Source organism: Heliconius melpomene, chromosome 10 (assembly GCF_056956725.1).
Source record: "Heliconius melpomene rosina isolate 202511_hmr_F chromosome 10, ASM5695672v1, whole genome shotgun sequence".
Taxonomy (NCBI): domain Eukaryota; kingdom Metazoa; phylum Arthropoda; class Insecta; order Lepidoptera; family Nymphalidae; genus Heliconius; species Heliconius melpomene.
In genome coordinates this window covers 16179339-16196569 of record NC_140398.1, presented here as the reverse complement: position 1 = coordinate 16196569, position 17231 = coordinate 16179339, and the positions used below count along the sequence as shown (strand labels likewise).

Sequence of the window (17231 nt, the reverse complement as noted above, 5' to 3'; positions counted from 1 at the left end):
TCTAGATTATAACAGATAATGTTTACAATTTTTTGTTATTTATGCCTGACTTGCCTTGGCGACAAGAGTCCGACTTCGGTATGGGCGTAGGGCGTAATATTATTTTTTTCATCTTTACAAACCTTGAATATTTTTAATTAGATACCTTTCGTCACTCTTCTTTACCATTACAGCTATTGCCATATTTTCTGGTAACTTAAAATGCATATTTTTTTTGTGTATTATAAATTACATAAAATATATTACTCGACCTATTGTATTGCACGAGTAGGATTAAAATCATAATTCCTGCAACTCTTGTATTGTGGGGATTATTCAGAGATGACATATCAGCCCATTCTACACACTATGGACAGGACGTAATATAAAAATATTTTATTCTCGCGACCTCAACAATTATTTTACTTAGGATTTTTTAACATTGCAGTAGACATTATGCAAGATGACTATTGAAAAATACACTAATTTATTTTAAATATTTAAAAGATAACAATTAATCCAGTTGGCGCCTAATCCAACAATACCATATATTGATATTTATATTATCTAATTTAAATACTTAGTTACGACATACGTAATGAAAATTGCCTTTAACATACAATGATAGCCAGTTCAAATTTCATTTGGAAACAATGTTTATACTTTAAGAAAGATTTTCCCCTATCTAATAAGAAAAGGTGCGGCTGTATATATTCCGCCAATCAAAGATTTTTATTTCAATGTACAAAGCTAAGCGACGACGAGCCATTGCCTACCTAAATTAATCTTTTCACCCTACAATACGCATGGGGACGCTAATGGGATGGACTATATGTATATTTGGATATAAAAGTTAAGCTATTCAGTTTATTCATTATTTTTTTTTAATAATAAATATTTTACAATATATTTGCAATTTTAATATCACGAGATATTTTATTTCATCTCAAAAGTGTTTAAAATAAATTTATTAGATGAATACATAAATATTAAAGTATATTTTTACTTTTCACGAGTATTTTTTTTTTAATTAATTCAAAGAATAAAAAAACAGAGAATATATTCGACTACATAAATACTTAATATTTGCATGAATAATCACCGTGATTTATCATTAATAAAGGTAATATCAAAAAGATAGCATCTTAAAAAAAATATTTTTGACTAAAAAAGACACTTGCTTTCAACGCGACGACCACATTCAACCGGTCTTGAATAATTAAAACCTATTCCAAACGTTTAAATCGAGCGCCATCTTGTCAAAATATCTAAAACTTCACTTTAAATAAAATGAAGATAAAAATAATACTTAATTTCAAATATAATACATAAATTAAAAAAATAAAACCATGTTTTTTCATATGTACCTACATATTTTTTGTAAGTAATGACTAATAAAACATCATAGACTTTTATAGTCGTTTTCGTTACTATTTTTTTCTTAATTAACTTAATGTATTGCGAAAAATTAATTTAAAATAAAACTCACCATGTTTGAATTTTGTTTTTTTCTAGAAGCCGTCGCGTCTTTTGAGTTCGCGGTCGCAAGTACATTCTGACGTCGACATGATTCAGTTTCCCGCGCGACGACTGCCGCCATGCGCGTGACGCTACACATCGTGTTGAACAGAACAGATAAGAATATGTATGTAAATATGTATATAAATATAAAAAGTAAATATATATATATATATATATATTTACTTTTTAGGCATTTATTGAGCTATTACTAATCAAACCGCGCCCGTTTCCTGTGACATTATTGGAAGGACATTTTCTTTCGTTTTGTTATTTTCTTCGGTGCACTTAAATATAGGATAGGTTTTAAAATTTAAATTTATAACAAAACTAAATATTTTTGTTTTACGTGAATATCCTAAGTTCTTAACTGATATAATGAATTTGTTTATCAAAATCGTATGTACGTGATGTACTTAGATAACATAATACGAATGAAAAATTAAACGTAAACGTCCAAAACGTAAACTTTGTAAGGAATTTGAAATACATATGTAGCATGTGTTAGTCACTATATAGTAGCAGGGTATGCAGAGGGAACCTAATGTTACGACACCGTCCTACGTTACGACCGTTTCTAATAAGACAATTCCGTTCCTCATTTTTTTATCCAGTTCCGCCATTTTTGCATGTTTTTTTTTAGTTAGTTTTTGCCTCATTACCAGAGTGAGAACATGAAAATATTTAATAAGTATTTGATTTCATAGAGTGGGAATCGAATGCACAACCTATCGCATTGGTGCCCCTGCGCCACGACTATCCTCAATTTCATTTTACTGTTTTATGGATAAATATAATACACCAGATGTTCGACATTAAAAATCATTTTCAATATTTTTATTTCAAAAATAAAAACTGCATCTGTACATGATGATCAGAAGGCTGCATTAGCAGTATTTATTTATCTATTTTTTAAGGCATTTCCTCACAAAAGGAGTAATGTATGTAGGTATACCAAACAAACAAACATATCAATATTACAAGTAGAATAATAGTTAATATTTAATAGAGCTGTCCCTATCTCATTACTTATTATTAAAACGCTTATAAACAATCTTCTTGTTTCTAAGGCATTCAACTTGGGAATTCCGATAATGTATTCATTAGGTACTTATTACATTTTTTTAACTTCGCATTTTGTATCTCGCAAGTAACAGATGGAGCCTAGTGTTAAGAAACTACGCTCCCCACTTTCTCTTGAATTCTGGAGGCATTGTGTGTTGAGTGACAGAACGCCACACCGTACATTAATTTTACTCGACACCATAGAGAGAACCAATGGAAATATTGAATATTTTATTTTCTCGAGTGGGAATCGAACCCACAACGTATAAATGTGAAAATTTGTGGGAATGTATAATCGTTCCACTTCCACACAAAAACCACTAATCGAATGGATTCAGAGGAATAATAATAATTGGACAATAATATAAAAAAAATTTTAAACGAAGCCGCGTTTGGATCGCGTCATGTAATAGAATGTAATAAAATACATACATAAATTCAAATTCGCCATGAAGATGATAATCTTCATGGCGCATTTAGTGGTTCTGAAGAACTTGAATTGTTAGATTCAAACGCCACGAAAAAATGTGTGTCATAATATTACGTAAATGTTCTCCGTTCCCCACATTCTTAGAGTGGGAATCGTGTCACATCCTTGTTCTTGCGCCATGACGCTTTCATTATCAATTATGTTAAGTTAATGGCAGGTCTAAAGGTAATAAAACAATGTTTTGTGTATTTATTCAGTCTAAATAAAAAAACTTATTTTTAGTGAACTATCGCAAAATCTACAAAACAAAATTGTAAATCCAATGTCACATTGTAACTTGATCTAAACTAGAAAAAGTAGGTTTATTTACACAAAAAATTAAACTTAAAGCAAATTAAATATACTTAGTTAAGAATTTATTTTTGGGAAATAAAAAAAACATGTGTCAGTTAAAAACTTCTTTATTATTATTTAGAACGTTCGAGAAGCCATAATTAAAGGAAAGGAACAGAATTTATTATAATTATTAAAATTTGCGGAAGCCTTAAACTAAACTAGGGCAAGCACAAATTACTAAGGTAATTGAAACCGATAATGCTAAAGCAGCATATTAAATGTTTTTTTTAGAATTTTCATTATTTTGTGACAAAGTGCGTATTAAATTAAATCTTAATCTTTAAATGAGAATATCAATAATAATAAAATAAAATAATTTCAAAATTTAGTTAGTTTAGTTTGGTACAAACAACAAAAAAACCAAATATTTCAATATTACTTTTTGAAACAATAATAATAGACGTTTTAAATTTTTATAAATTATATTTAAAACATATAATATTATATTAAAAAAACTCAATCAAATACCAACTATTCATTAAATGTATGTAATAAAACTATAATCACCCCTAAAAAAATGTTTTTATTTATTTGTGACAGAATGTAATAATTTTACAATTTATTGTAAACCTGAAAGCAATCAATACTACAAGTCTACATTATATCTAATTATGCTTTTGAAGCTTTACCTTAATTTACAAATTAAAAGGGTTTTTTTATTACATATATCCAAATTTAATCAAAAATTAACTTAAAAAGTAAATCAATCAAGTATAACTCTTACCTTGGGTTTTTATAATCATTATAGCTAACACAAAAACTAAAACTATAAAACGTATTAAGAGAATTACTAAACTAATATTATAATAAAACACTTATTACCTGTAAGTTTGCTTATCTAGCAAATGGCATTTCTATCAGGAACCAAACACAGCCTATATTGAACAAAATAAACTACTAACTTTACTAATTAAAAAAAAAGAAAATTTATTTGTTTAATTACAAAAAAACAGCTTCACGCTCAACTAAAAAAACAGCTAAAATATATGGAATATTTTGGTACCACTATTCGAAGCATATTGAATGTAATATAATTAACTTATTAATAAATTTAATTACTAACAATAACAATTTGGAAATTAAATAAGGATTCATTTAAATTAAAATTGGTTATGAACCTTTATTTTTTAGGCCTGGGCTAAGCTTTACATTTGTTTGAGGGTTCATATATTGTGTAAGTAAAAGGTGCTTGACCTAAATCGCTTCTACTGCTTTTTGAGAACCGCCCTACACCTCTTGTACTGATAGCATCGTCACATATTTAATAATTATTTATTTTATTTTTGTGAACTTTCACTGAACGAGACTAGAAAAACGTATATGAGCAAGGGGTAATAAAAGAAAATAAACTCTGTTTTTTTATGATATAACTATCTCAAGCAACTGTCATTTCTTATCAGACGAGTTACGACGATGTAACATAGAGTGTAGAAGAATTGATATTTATTTTCTGACTCTACTTTTAGAGACACTTACACAAACGCGAAGCTCAGCTTAAGCCTAGGATTATGTACGTAGGATAAATGAGGGTGCTATGTCAGTGTTTTTTTAACTGCATGCCTTATCTCGCACTGTAGTGTGGGCAAATAAAGCCTTATTGACATAAGACACTCTGTTCTCTATTTTCCCAAATTCTATATAATACCACCATATATTAATGTTTACTTAAATCATTATACATAACTTTTGTGCAAAAAGGTACGATTGATACCACAAATATTATCTAATTAATCTATCATTGGTATATTTGCAATAATCCAAAACTTCTTATTTTTTTTAATTTAACTTACATACCAAAACTACTTAAGGTAAAAAAATCCTTAATGTAACTTACCATTACTCACAAATTGCTTATACTGTAGCTGTCATATTAAATCACTATATATAAATTGGATATATAAGAACATGGCCACCCTCCCTCCCTATGTTGTTAATTTAATCTCCTTTTCCCGTCGTAACATAAAATGTGATACATTTTCATATGTTAAGAAAGTAATCATGGTTGCTGGAACGACGCGAATTAAATTCGGTTTGAGTCCTTTGTAGAAACCCCGCCATCCTTCATGTCTGTAAAAAAGTGTATACAGATTATTAAATTTTAAAAATATAAATAAAGTGAAAAAAGTTATACTTACCTTATTTATTAATGTCGAAGATTAAAAAATACAAATTAATTCGAAATAGCACGCAAACATACATTTCAGTGTTTCCATTGATAAAAGTGAGTATAGATGAAAAAAAAAACAACATGGCGATTATCCAATTTGCTATCATTTATTGATCACACAAATTGAAAAGGCGAAATGAAACATGTCCTTATTAATTTAATATATAAAAAATATATATAATATAAATCCTCAGTGATTATTGTGGCCAGCCACCAAATGAGAAACACTAAGAATATGCAAAGAAAGTTATTCAATATGTATTGATCTATATACATATTTGGTTATAACAATTTAAATTACAGTACATTCACTGTAAATAAATCGACAAAAATAACTCAAATTTAATTTGAGCTTGATATTATTATCAATAATCAATAAATATTAACTAAAGTACGTCTTCGGTTGTCTTTTGAAATTATAAATGAGTTAAAAATATTTTACTATTTTTGTACTAATTAAATATAATATTGTTAATAACAATGTTTTGCTAACATGTATGAATAATAATGAATGATTAAACTAATTTTTATATTTTATTAGTTATAGATTAATCTATACGTAAATCGACTAAAACTGACTAAATTGAACTAATATTGGCTGAAAGAGTGATATTTAAAATTTAACATGTTAAATAGGCGGGGTTATATCTAGGGGAAAGCCTCAATAATAGGAGAATATCAAACTTGCTAAGCATCGTATAAAAGTGATGTTTCTAAGTAATTTATTAGATTAATTTTAAAGACGTATTTATTAATTTACAAGATGAAACAATTTTTATTACTAAACATAAGGTACCTAACGTCGTCTCACCACACATGTAACGGTTATGTAAAAGAAAAAACATGTCTTTTACACAGATTTATGGGAAAAATCTTTACAAGACATTCTAAGTACTATTATCACAAAAAAATATATTTTATATCTAGAGTTCTAGCAACACACAAATGTTGCCAGTTGTTAAAATTAACAATACCATGATCTGATGGGAAATTGTACTACTACTATTAAATTTACAAGCACGACGTCAAATATTAGTACAAATTAAACAAAAACACAACATATGTCGTGAGACAGGCTTATATATTGTTGACTTATTACATATATAAAAAAAAATTGTCACATAATCATTACTATAATATCATGAAAAAAAATTCGTATTGTAATGTCAATAAGCCAACAATATATACTGATTTATTATACAGATAAACCAAGTATTTATTTATACAATTAAAATGTCAATGGTAGCCTTTATTTTTACTCCTTTCCGTGTGAAACGTAACAAATATTTAAAGAGGCCAACTAGAGCAAATTCAACTCGTGTACGATGTATTTATATTATGAATAATAAATTATAATACATTGCTACACATTAACTTAATAATCTAACAAAACTGTCACAATTTACACAAATAAATTAAATTATATTAAAAAATATCTAAATTTTATTACAAACAATATATATATGTCGACACTACATATTCGATTACAATACGTCAAAATAATTCAATTGTAAGTTTTTAATGCAATACACTGTTTTTTCCTTACCTTTCACAGATATTACTAAAACCCTGTCCAATCGTTGACAGCTGTCAGTGTCAAATCATGATATGGCGCTAAAAAACTGAGATCTAATATTAATCTGTGTACATCCAAAATTTTGCATATTGAATTGACATGTAAAGTAAATTTTAGAGAACATTTGAAGGACAAACTAAGAAATAAAATGTTTTAACATACATAATTATGTGGTATAATTATGGTTAAAAATTGAGCTATATATGTATTTATTTTAGTATAATATTTTACTTGTCAATTCATAAAACATATACTGATTTCGATGACTCAAATGAACTACTGTTACTTGTACTTTGGCGTTCACACAATGCTTAATTTTATATCTTTTTTTTTATTTCATCAGATTAAAAACCAGACGTAGTTAACTTTTATCAGATAGCATGAAACGCGGCAGGCACAAATAATAAAATGAAAATTTATAAAATATTTAAATCAATAAAATTTACGACAAAATGCTAGAAGCCCATAAATTTTAAACTAGGCGCCGATAAGTACAACAAGAGGTTATAAAAAAAAAAACAAAAAAAACTCAATTACAGTAAAAATTCCTATCAACTTGACTTTCCAGAACTAGCGCCCATAACTCCACAGCAGATGATACAAAAAAAAACAAAAACAGTCATAGTATAAATTCCCATCATTCAACCCTCAAGACCAGGCGCACATAGCCTGTCAGCAGTGTAATAAAATAAAGTAAAATATAAAGGTGCAATACAAGATTCCCATCAGATATGATTATTGGTGAACTTCTCCCATATGAGCATAACGAGACATATATTGGGCGTTACATGCAGGAGATACGGCGTCAGACCCTTATAGAAGCCGCGGAACCTTTCGTACCTCCAGGTCTCGGTGACGCAATGCCAGGCGCCCGCATAGTGGCGGTGCTGGTCCTGGAGGCGCGCGCGCACCACTTGATAGGGGTAGGTGGCGCCGGCCGCTATTAGCTTTGAAACGGCCGCGAATGTTAGATATTCCACTGATGTCTGGAAAGGAATTAAATAGGCGTATTAGATTACAGTCAAAAATCAATACATAATACATTACGGGCGACGAGTAGTGGCCACAACACAAGTTAACTGTTATGATGTCCAAAAATTCAGAAAACCTAACTTCGCGGTGGCCACTTGTCGGACACTTATCAACCGCACTGTAATAATTTTAATTAGTAAAGGCACCCGACGAACCGTTTTCTCTAAGCAGCCTTGAAATAAAGTTGAATGAATATTGCAATGTTATTTCCATAAGTAGTATTTGAGCTAACAACTATTGCATTCAACCAGACACGTGACAATTATTTAAACTTTTATATTTACTTATCGTTTTTTATTTAAAGCAAAACTAAACATTAACTTCCATGATCAATCTAGGTTTCTTAAAATCTAAATGTCTTATCAGTTCATGATATTTTTGTTTCATTAAAATTTAAAAAAAAATTTAAACCTACATAAAAATTCAAATTATTTTTATAGATAATGACATATATTAATATTTTCTAATACTAACCAATTTAATATCAATGGGTAGATTCCTGTACTGGTTGTACCTGTTCTTCATCTCCTCATATGTCATGAATTGCAAAGCGCCGTGCGACACGCCAAACATGCCCGGAATGAAACCCTGGAAAAGATTAACAAGAAAATTTTAATTTGTCAATATATGAAGGTTGGATTATCATATTTAATCCTTAATTTCATGTATAAAACCAGATTATATTGTTTTAAACTTTATAACAAAAAAGTTTTATTTATTTTTTTGGTTTAATGGTAATTTTTTTTTTATTTATTATTATTGCACCAAGGTCCTTTTGGTGAGAATAAATTTTGTTTCAATTCATTTTTGAAGTGATAATTTCTTATGAGATGGTAAACCGCATCGTTACGTAACGTGTTACGGCGCCGGTCCGTCTGGCCTTCCTTTCTCTCACGCAGCGGCGTGGAGGGCACCGGCAGGCAGGCTCCTCCTCTCTCACTCTAACCCACCCATATGGCATTAGCCATATTTTCGACAGACGCTTCCCTCTCCTCTCTTTGCATGACTCATATGCGCAGTATGTGCGCGATAGACAATGTTGAGAGGGAGCATATATTAATTAAATACTAATTGTTACATGTATTTCTTTTATATTAGTTTTAAGAAGGGTGAACTAAAATAATCCAGTGTTTGTTTTTAGCTTCCTTTTAACCCACATATTTGACGTTATAGATTGGTTAAAATTTATATTTAGTATCAAAAATACACAAAATAAAACCATACGTTTTACACGCGCAAGCGAATATACTAAAAATTATATAAAATACGAAACGCAATAAAAATATTACGATATCTTTCACCATTAAAGATATTCCATACATAATATTATTTTCACTATAAATACGAGTATGTTTACATATTAATTTTATTCAATTTTATTCATTTTAAAATCATATTACAAATTTTTCAATTACGACGAATAGTAAATAGAAGCTTGAAGCTAAGTTAAGTATACATAGATAGACATCTTTTAGAATCATGAGAAAGGAACGAAAAATTAATTTTACTATACACATTGGCACACACGTCGTGCATTTGTTCAGTTTAATTATATTTTTTTTAGCTTTACTGTATCCTGTAAATAGCAGGGTAGGCATAGGAAACCTGTGTTGTGCTGTGTTAAAACACTTCCGTTCCCCACTTTCCACTCCATTCTGGGGGCACTGCGTGTTGAATAGTAGAATTTAACGCCGCGTTTCGCCTTGTTAGTTGTTACCAAGAAACAAGAAGTGTGAAGAAGTGTGTGAGCGTGTTCCTCGAGTGGGAATCGAGCCCACAACCTTTCGCGTTTATAGTCGCACTCTGGCCTTTCTTTTCTAGAAAGGCTATTTACTTCACCATTTAATATATACTCGTATTTATGACAACATTATGTAAAATAATAAATAGAATAGTAGAAAAAAAACAAAAATATAATACAGAGATAACCCACTTTCAGATCATTGCACTACCCTTAATAGACAATAGAGTAACACGTGATCAATTTTATCTCTAAATATATACATCTATGGATATTACATATAATAAAAATCAATATACATAATAAAAACGTAACTAATGACTGTCTATACATGTAACATATGTATATGACTAAAACTATTATTTGCGTAATATATCTGCGTAATATATCTGATTTAAAAAAATAATGTCTGTTTATTTGTGTGTTTGGTCGCTTATCTCAAAACGCCTTAACCAATTTAAATACAGTTTTCACTAACGAATTTAAGTAAAAATTAGCACCTTAAGCAGGTCTCTGGTAAATAATAAATATTACTTTCTAAAAATATACCTTAGCCTATGAAAATTAACGTTTTAGGGCTAAGCAAATGTGTTATTTTATTAACAGTACCTTGAATAGTATAAAAAAATACAGAACGAATATTACTGCGACCTTTATATATGTATAGCGAAAAATCAGATCGATCAACCGTCGCATGCTTTTGTACCATATAGCGTGTTGGGCAGCGGCACGTACCGTACTAGCAAATAATTTATGTACAAGATTATAAATATAGAAAATATACGTATCTATGGCTGTATGACTAAAATATACTTCTTGTATGTACATACGTACACATAGAGGCCGTACGTGGCGCAGGGGCAGTGTGACTGTAAACACGACTGGTTGTATGTTGGAACCCCACTCGGGGAAATGAAATATTTACTTAAATTTATATTTCCATATTTTCGCTCTGGTGCGCAGGCACGCAATCCAGAACTCTAGGTCCCCTCTGCCTACCTTGCTGTGAGCGGGGTACAGCTTCACGCAGAGGGAACTTTAGAATCTGTGTTGATATAGTAGTGTTTATATATTCCATTATCATCAAGACTCCCCGCTACCCAGTTTCCACCGAAATTGCAGAAGAAGAGAAGAAGAAGCATTGCGTGTTGAGTGGCGGACCTCAACGCCGCACTTTGCCTCGTTACCAGAGCGCGGAAATGAAAATATTTAAACGTTTCATTTCCTCGAGAAACTCACTAGCTGTCTTGTTTACAGTCACACTATAAGCCCCTGCGCCACGATAGACATGAAAACAATAAAAGGTATAGGATCTTTATACTTCCTAAATCCCAGTCCACCTTATAAACCCAATTCTTGGCAGATACGTATGGCATTCCCGTGATTTCTAACGTGTGTATTAGAAACAGTGGAAAAATACAAAGTAGGTACACACCATGTCGTCACGAATAATAATAAAATGGACATCACATAAGATCCTGTTTTGGAAGTTGGCCAAAAAACTAAAGAGCAGCGTACACTGTTCTATAAAGCAATACTATCTTATATTTATATAGACATGTTTCATTAATTTCATAGCGAAAAGTGGAGTGTCTTAACACTAACTGAAATTTCTCTTTGAAATTCCGCCTACTCCGCTACCAGCACGAGACGCGTGAAGTTATATCATTGTGAGACCTCGACATTACATGGTGTTCATTAAAAACATACTCTTATTAAGTTTTGTATATTTAAAATTGTCATTTTACATTTTTGTATGAAAAATGTATATTATATTATTAATAACAATGTAAGTATTCCACCAGCAGTGTACCAGCAATTTTTAACTTTGTAAAAATGAAAAAAATATACCCAACCTATTAATATAATATGAAACTAAAATTTACATAACTCATTCAAGGGCAACAAATCAAATCATTACAAATCTTAACAAAATACATCGATCCTTTTATCTGTCCCTGAAATATCGACGCGATCGATCATCCATCGATAATTTGTTATAAAATTTTCCAACTACGCCGCTTTTTAATATTAAACCTTAGAAATTTCTAAACACAAAAAATAAATTTCTTTTTTAGCTTCACGGTAGACGGAGGGATGGACCTAGTGTTAAGACTCTCCGTTCCCCACTTTCCGTAATAATTTTTAAGGTTTTCCATGTCAAGTCGCGGTGTGAGTGAATCATCGCCGCGCTTTTCCTTAGTACCAGTGAAGTGAAGTGAAGAAATAAAAACATTAATACATAATAAACATGTCCCACGAATACCAATCGAACCAACAATCGTCACGTTTACAGTCTACGACTGCGCCACGACGACCACAATAAGAAATGGATTTTCGTTTTCATCTTTCGTCTCTCATCTCATCGTACAAAATAAATAAAAGATTTGCTAGTAGTATTACAGTAAGTGGACAATACAGTAAAGTACATATATAGACAAGATTAACGTGATATAATATAGCCTATGCTTTCTCGATAAATGCACTATACTTACAACAAAAAATATTTCTTTAATTCGATACAGTAGTTTCGGAGATGAACGCGTTCAACCAAACAAATCTTTCAGTTTATAGTTTAAATAAACCACACTTATAGAACCGCAAGGGTAAATATTTTAACGTCATCATATTATGATGAGATATATATATATCTCAACATAAGTTTACACGTGTAAAAAATAAATGCTTTTATATGGCTTGCGGAATCACTTTAATCCAATCGACAGTATAAAATAACTATAATTGATTTGTTTATTCTTTAGAAATCGTATCGAAGCTTATAAAATGTACTAGTAACTATGTACGAGATTTTTTTTTAATTAAATGCACTTCTTTATTCCTTACAATGGTTATTAAAAAATATTTATTTATTTTCTCTCTATTATATAATATTTTCAATTGTTTTCTAACAATGCAATGGATATTTATTTCCTATTTAAGTTTGTATCATTTATAATAACTTAGTACAAAGTAATTGTTTTTATTTTATTTTCATGTATATGTAGCAAATGGTAGAGTAGATTAGAATAATAAAAAAAAACTGTTTTAAAAACAACCTTTCTAGATTTTATTACAGTCAATAATAATTATTGATTAAATATAATAGTTAGAGGCAAATTTTTTTACAAATCAAGCCTTTTACTACAATATTTTCTATTTTTGATTAAAAACAATATTGATAACAAGTAATTTTATTGTCATTAGAAATGAAGTAGTAATATAAATTTCACTTTAATCGGATACCGAGAAGTGGGTCGAACTGAGCTTGAAAGAGTAAACAGATATTAGGATTTCCACCAACAAATAGTCGGGCGGAAAGGAACGAACAAGAAAAAGGAGTTGAAACGAACTCTCTGTTCTAAGGTTCTTTTTGTTGGTGAAATCCGAGATCAACGGGTTCAACCAAACAAACTTCAGTTTTATAATATTAATACCTTATTATTTAAATTGGTAATTGTATACAATCCATATAAGCGCAATATAACATAAAATAGATTTAATTACTTATAACTTTGCGAAATTACGGCAGACCTAATTGCTCATTAGCAAATGATAACCTCTGTAATGTGCCCGGCAGGTTTTAGGTTTATCTATTGACATTTATCTAATTATTATATAACGTACGAAATATATGATTTACTTTATACTGCTTTTTGTGGTGACAAAACAAAATGCATTTATTTCATACAAATGTAATGAAGTGCAACGAAAAATCTTTATTTAATCAAAACTTGGGGAAACCCATATATTTTTTATATTCTCCCATTTTTACGAAAAAATACTACGGTAGGTTCTGTCGACGAATCGTGGCCGCACTAAAGTTTTAAAGTATTGTGCATTGTAGACTAAGGAAGTAAATATCATAAGGAAAATTCCTAAAATCAAACTTGCGTATCTACAGATAAGTTTAGGGTAGCCATTACTTAGAAACCGTAGTGTACTAATATAAAAAAAACTAAAATCACTTACCCTATACAATCCTCTAACACCTTCCGTCCTATATATCTTCGTCAACCCATCAACCATGCCTGTATAACGTTTATTTTCAGCAATTGTAGCTTCACTATATTGAAGACATAGTCTGGTCTTCACGACCCATATGGGATTGGTCATTATAAGGGAGAGGATCCCGGCCTGGGCTGCGGCCAGCATATGCAGGCCTGGACCCAAGGGGGTACGGGCGTTGCCCCCTTGAATCCAGGTTTTGATTGCATTATAGCTGAAATAGAATGGTATTGGTCATTTATTTAATGTCGTTTCTTTATAACAAAGAGCGGCGTTGAGTTCCGATACTCAGCATGCAATGTGTCGAATTTGGATTCTTATAGGATCAAGCGAGCGGTTGTCCGTCAACCCATCTGATTGTCTAACCGAATTTGTTCCTAAACCACTGGAATATAAAAAATAAACCGTAATTAAGATTTGAACAAGTCTTTCTTAACCTAGCGCTAAAACTAATAAAATTTTGATTGATTTTGATAAATTTTTCTTTGTCATTTTACATGTAAAGTCCTACTAAAGTCTGAACTAATCATTCAAGACTAATATCCTCATCGTTTTAATACTTTCAAAGGAATCTTACTTTCAAATTTTTAAAAATAACCACGTCACGTCACATAAATGCTACTAAATAATTATTTATATACTAAATTAGTAATGGTACGTTCCGGCAAAACTGAGGTACGTTTCCAGCTGTACCATTGAGGTTTTGGAACCTGTTCCAGTTCCAGCTGTGCCGATGCTTTTGATTTTTTAGATTGCTAACGTTTTTGCAATATTGAAATGAAAATAAACGCATACTAGTCGTTCTGTTCCCACGGCTGGGGACATGAACAACTATTGCAACCTTCCCATGCACATAGGTTGCTTATTCTTACATCCTTCTTACGTATGAAGTATCTTTTTTAGGTTCGCGCTTTATCTCCGCATATAGTAGAATAATCAGGTGGAACTTATCGTTAAGGGACTCTATCCTCCACTTTCCATCCAATGTTATTAATATTTATAATAATATTCAAAAATAAATTTAATTTGTGCTTTGTCTTATTACCAAAATAATAATCTTTTTTCCCCCAAGTGAAAACCATAGATCCGATACTAAGCCGCTGTACTACGACGGCCTCATGTAAATATGTATAATACTTACAATAAGAAATAGAAGCCCCATGCCGACCCAGAGCCCCACACATTAGGGGTTACACCTCGGTACAGACCACGGACACCCTCTTTCTTAACGATAGTCACGAAAGCGCTGCCCAGACCGTCGTAACGCGGAACTGTTGCTGTTCTGCCATCATTTACTATAAAAGAAAGTTAAACAATAAAAAAAATATATCTTTTTTTAGCTTCACAAGGTGGTTGCACTCAACACAAAACAATTCATTCCCTCCCTCAAGTGGGAATTGTACCCATAACTGATGTGTCATTTACAGTACGATGCTGTGCCACTGTGCCACAACAGCACAATAAAATCTATAATTTTATTATTACATACTTGTTGGTCAGTTAATATGTATGTTTGTGTAAATCAATGTAGAATTTTAGATTCAAACATATGTATTATACACAGAAAACTTGACATTGGGGAAGTGATACGAGTTCAACTGGCACACTCGGAATATAAAAAAACCATACCGTACCATTAAATAATTATATTCATTACATTATTTAAAGTTCTAAAACAAGATTCAAGATATAATGCATCATAATGATGCATTACAATGCTAGAAATATGTGCTTTCTCATATTTCTAATAGTTTTAAAAATGTATGTATACATAAAAAAAAATTCTTTTTAAAACTAAGGTAAATATTCTCAAAAACTTTTCCTGGAACTGGTTATTTACAGAATTCATTCATTAAAATATATTAAACAATGGTTGTTCAGACTAATTAGTGTCATCCTGCAAATTACTGCCATAAATAAAACAAAGAGCAATTGCATATTATATAGTAAAACATGAATTTTATGCTTATGTTTAAAATTTGCAATATTATTTTTTTCTGTTTCTAAACTTCACACTTTGTCACTAGAGGACTCACCAGAGTAGACAACAAATGCTACATTCTTTATTTACATATTTTGCCTTGGCCACTGTCATTAACCTGTTTATACATGCCATTCAGGGGATCCTCACGCTTTTTATGTGACTTTGAAAACACTGTATCAATGATACAGTCAGCCAAAATCTTCCCTTGCTTCTACCACTCACTCTTCCTTCATAAATCTTTTTAGAAATTCTTTCACCATTCATCATTCTCTAGACATTTCCAAACCAACAATGTTTTGACAGAAAGTTTAACGCTGACACTAAGGCTTCTATGAAAAATATAACAAGAAGCTGCTTAATACATTTATCATTATAAGCAATTTACCGTATATTTATATTAAAGACTAAAACTGAATTATTATTATAATATATTTACATTTATAGTACTCAATTATTCTAAATGTATTTAACATCAAAAAAATAGTACAAGAAATAAAATTTGGTACAGTGAAACCACTTATATTGAACAAAGAAAATCACAGAACAATTTGCAACAATTGCTTTAAGTTTCATCAGTTGCAACGAACTTAAATTACAGACCCACTTTCAACTGATGATATTTCAAGTTCAAGGTCAGATTGCAACCGCGAAATCGATTTTTTTATAGAATATAAAATAGAATCTCGAAATAATTTTAATTAGCGTGGCGATAAGTTATATATTTACATTATTTCTCAAATTCTGTGTATTAATGTAGGCACATTGAGATAAAACGAGATTGTTATGACATGGGGTTAAATTATAGAATCATTTCTTACCTGCAAAACGGATTTTAATGAGGTCCAAAGGATGTAAAATTAACGTGGAAGTGACGCCACCTGATATTCCAGCTACCAGGTGCTCGTATTTAATATGGTTAAGGAGTGCAAGTTTAGAAGACGACGAATTAGGATTCTTCATTGTAGTCATGATGAACGTAATAATAAAATCACAAGTAAAACATTTTGTAGGAACTGTATTATTGCCTATGCCCGCCACGCACTTCCCCAGGTAACTTTAGCGAAATTAACTAAATAACAATCGTCACTACACATCATTGCTTCCGTAATATTCCGACGAAATGGAATAGGCGTGAAAGAAATGATTTCCACATGATTTCTTTCATGTAATTCTTTTCGCCGTTCCGTCACACGGAAACGTTTTAATTTTTACAGTTAAATAATATAATATTGCTATTATGCATTAAGGATTATTTTAAAACAATTCTAAAAATTAACCGTAATATCATTATGTTACATGTATTTATCATTAGACGTACTAAACTAATTTCCAAGAAAA

The 17231-nt window shown here is 30.6% G+C and overlaps 2 protein-coding genes across 2 annotated transcripts in view; both read right to left on the bottom strand.

Annotated features, from left to right (window-relative positions):
* Positions 1-1622, bottom strand: part of Rab32 (RAS oncogene family member Rab32) — a 28260-nt gene extending 26638 nt beyond the window's left edge. The window contains exon 1 of the mRNA XM_085191494.1: positions 1469-1622. Within this exon, the coding sequence (XP_085047620.1) occupies positions 1469-1597 (129 nt within the window). The 5' untranslated portion in view covers positions 1598-1622. The remainder of the gene's footprint in view (positions 1-1468) is intronic.
* A 2169-nt stretch (positions 1623-3791) lies between these two features.
* On the bottom strand, positions 3792-17066 carry LOC146535929 (solute carrier family 25 member 32). The gene is made up of 6 exons (XM_085191493.1): positions 16712-17066; positions 15051-15204; positions 13874-14123; positions 8638-8751; positions 7972-8117; positions 3792-5455 (listed from the first exon to the last, which is right to left on the bottom strand). Exons 1-6 carry the CDS (start codon positions 16860-16862, stop codon positions 5311-5313), a joined length of 960 nt encoding a protein of 319 aa, XP_085047619.1. The 5' UTR covers positions 16863-17066; the 3' UTR covers positions 3792-5310.
* Positions 17067-17231: the final 165 nt, after the last annotated feature.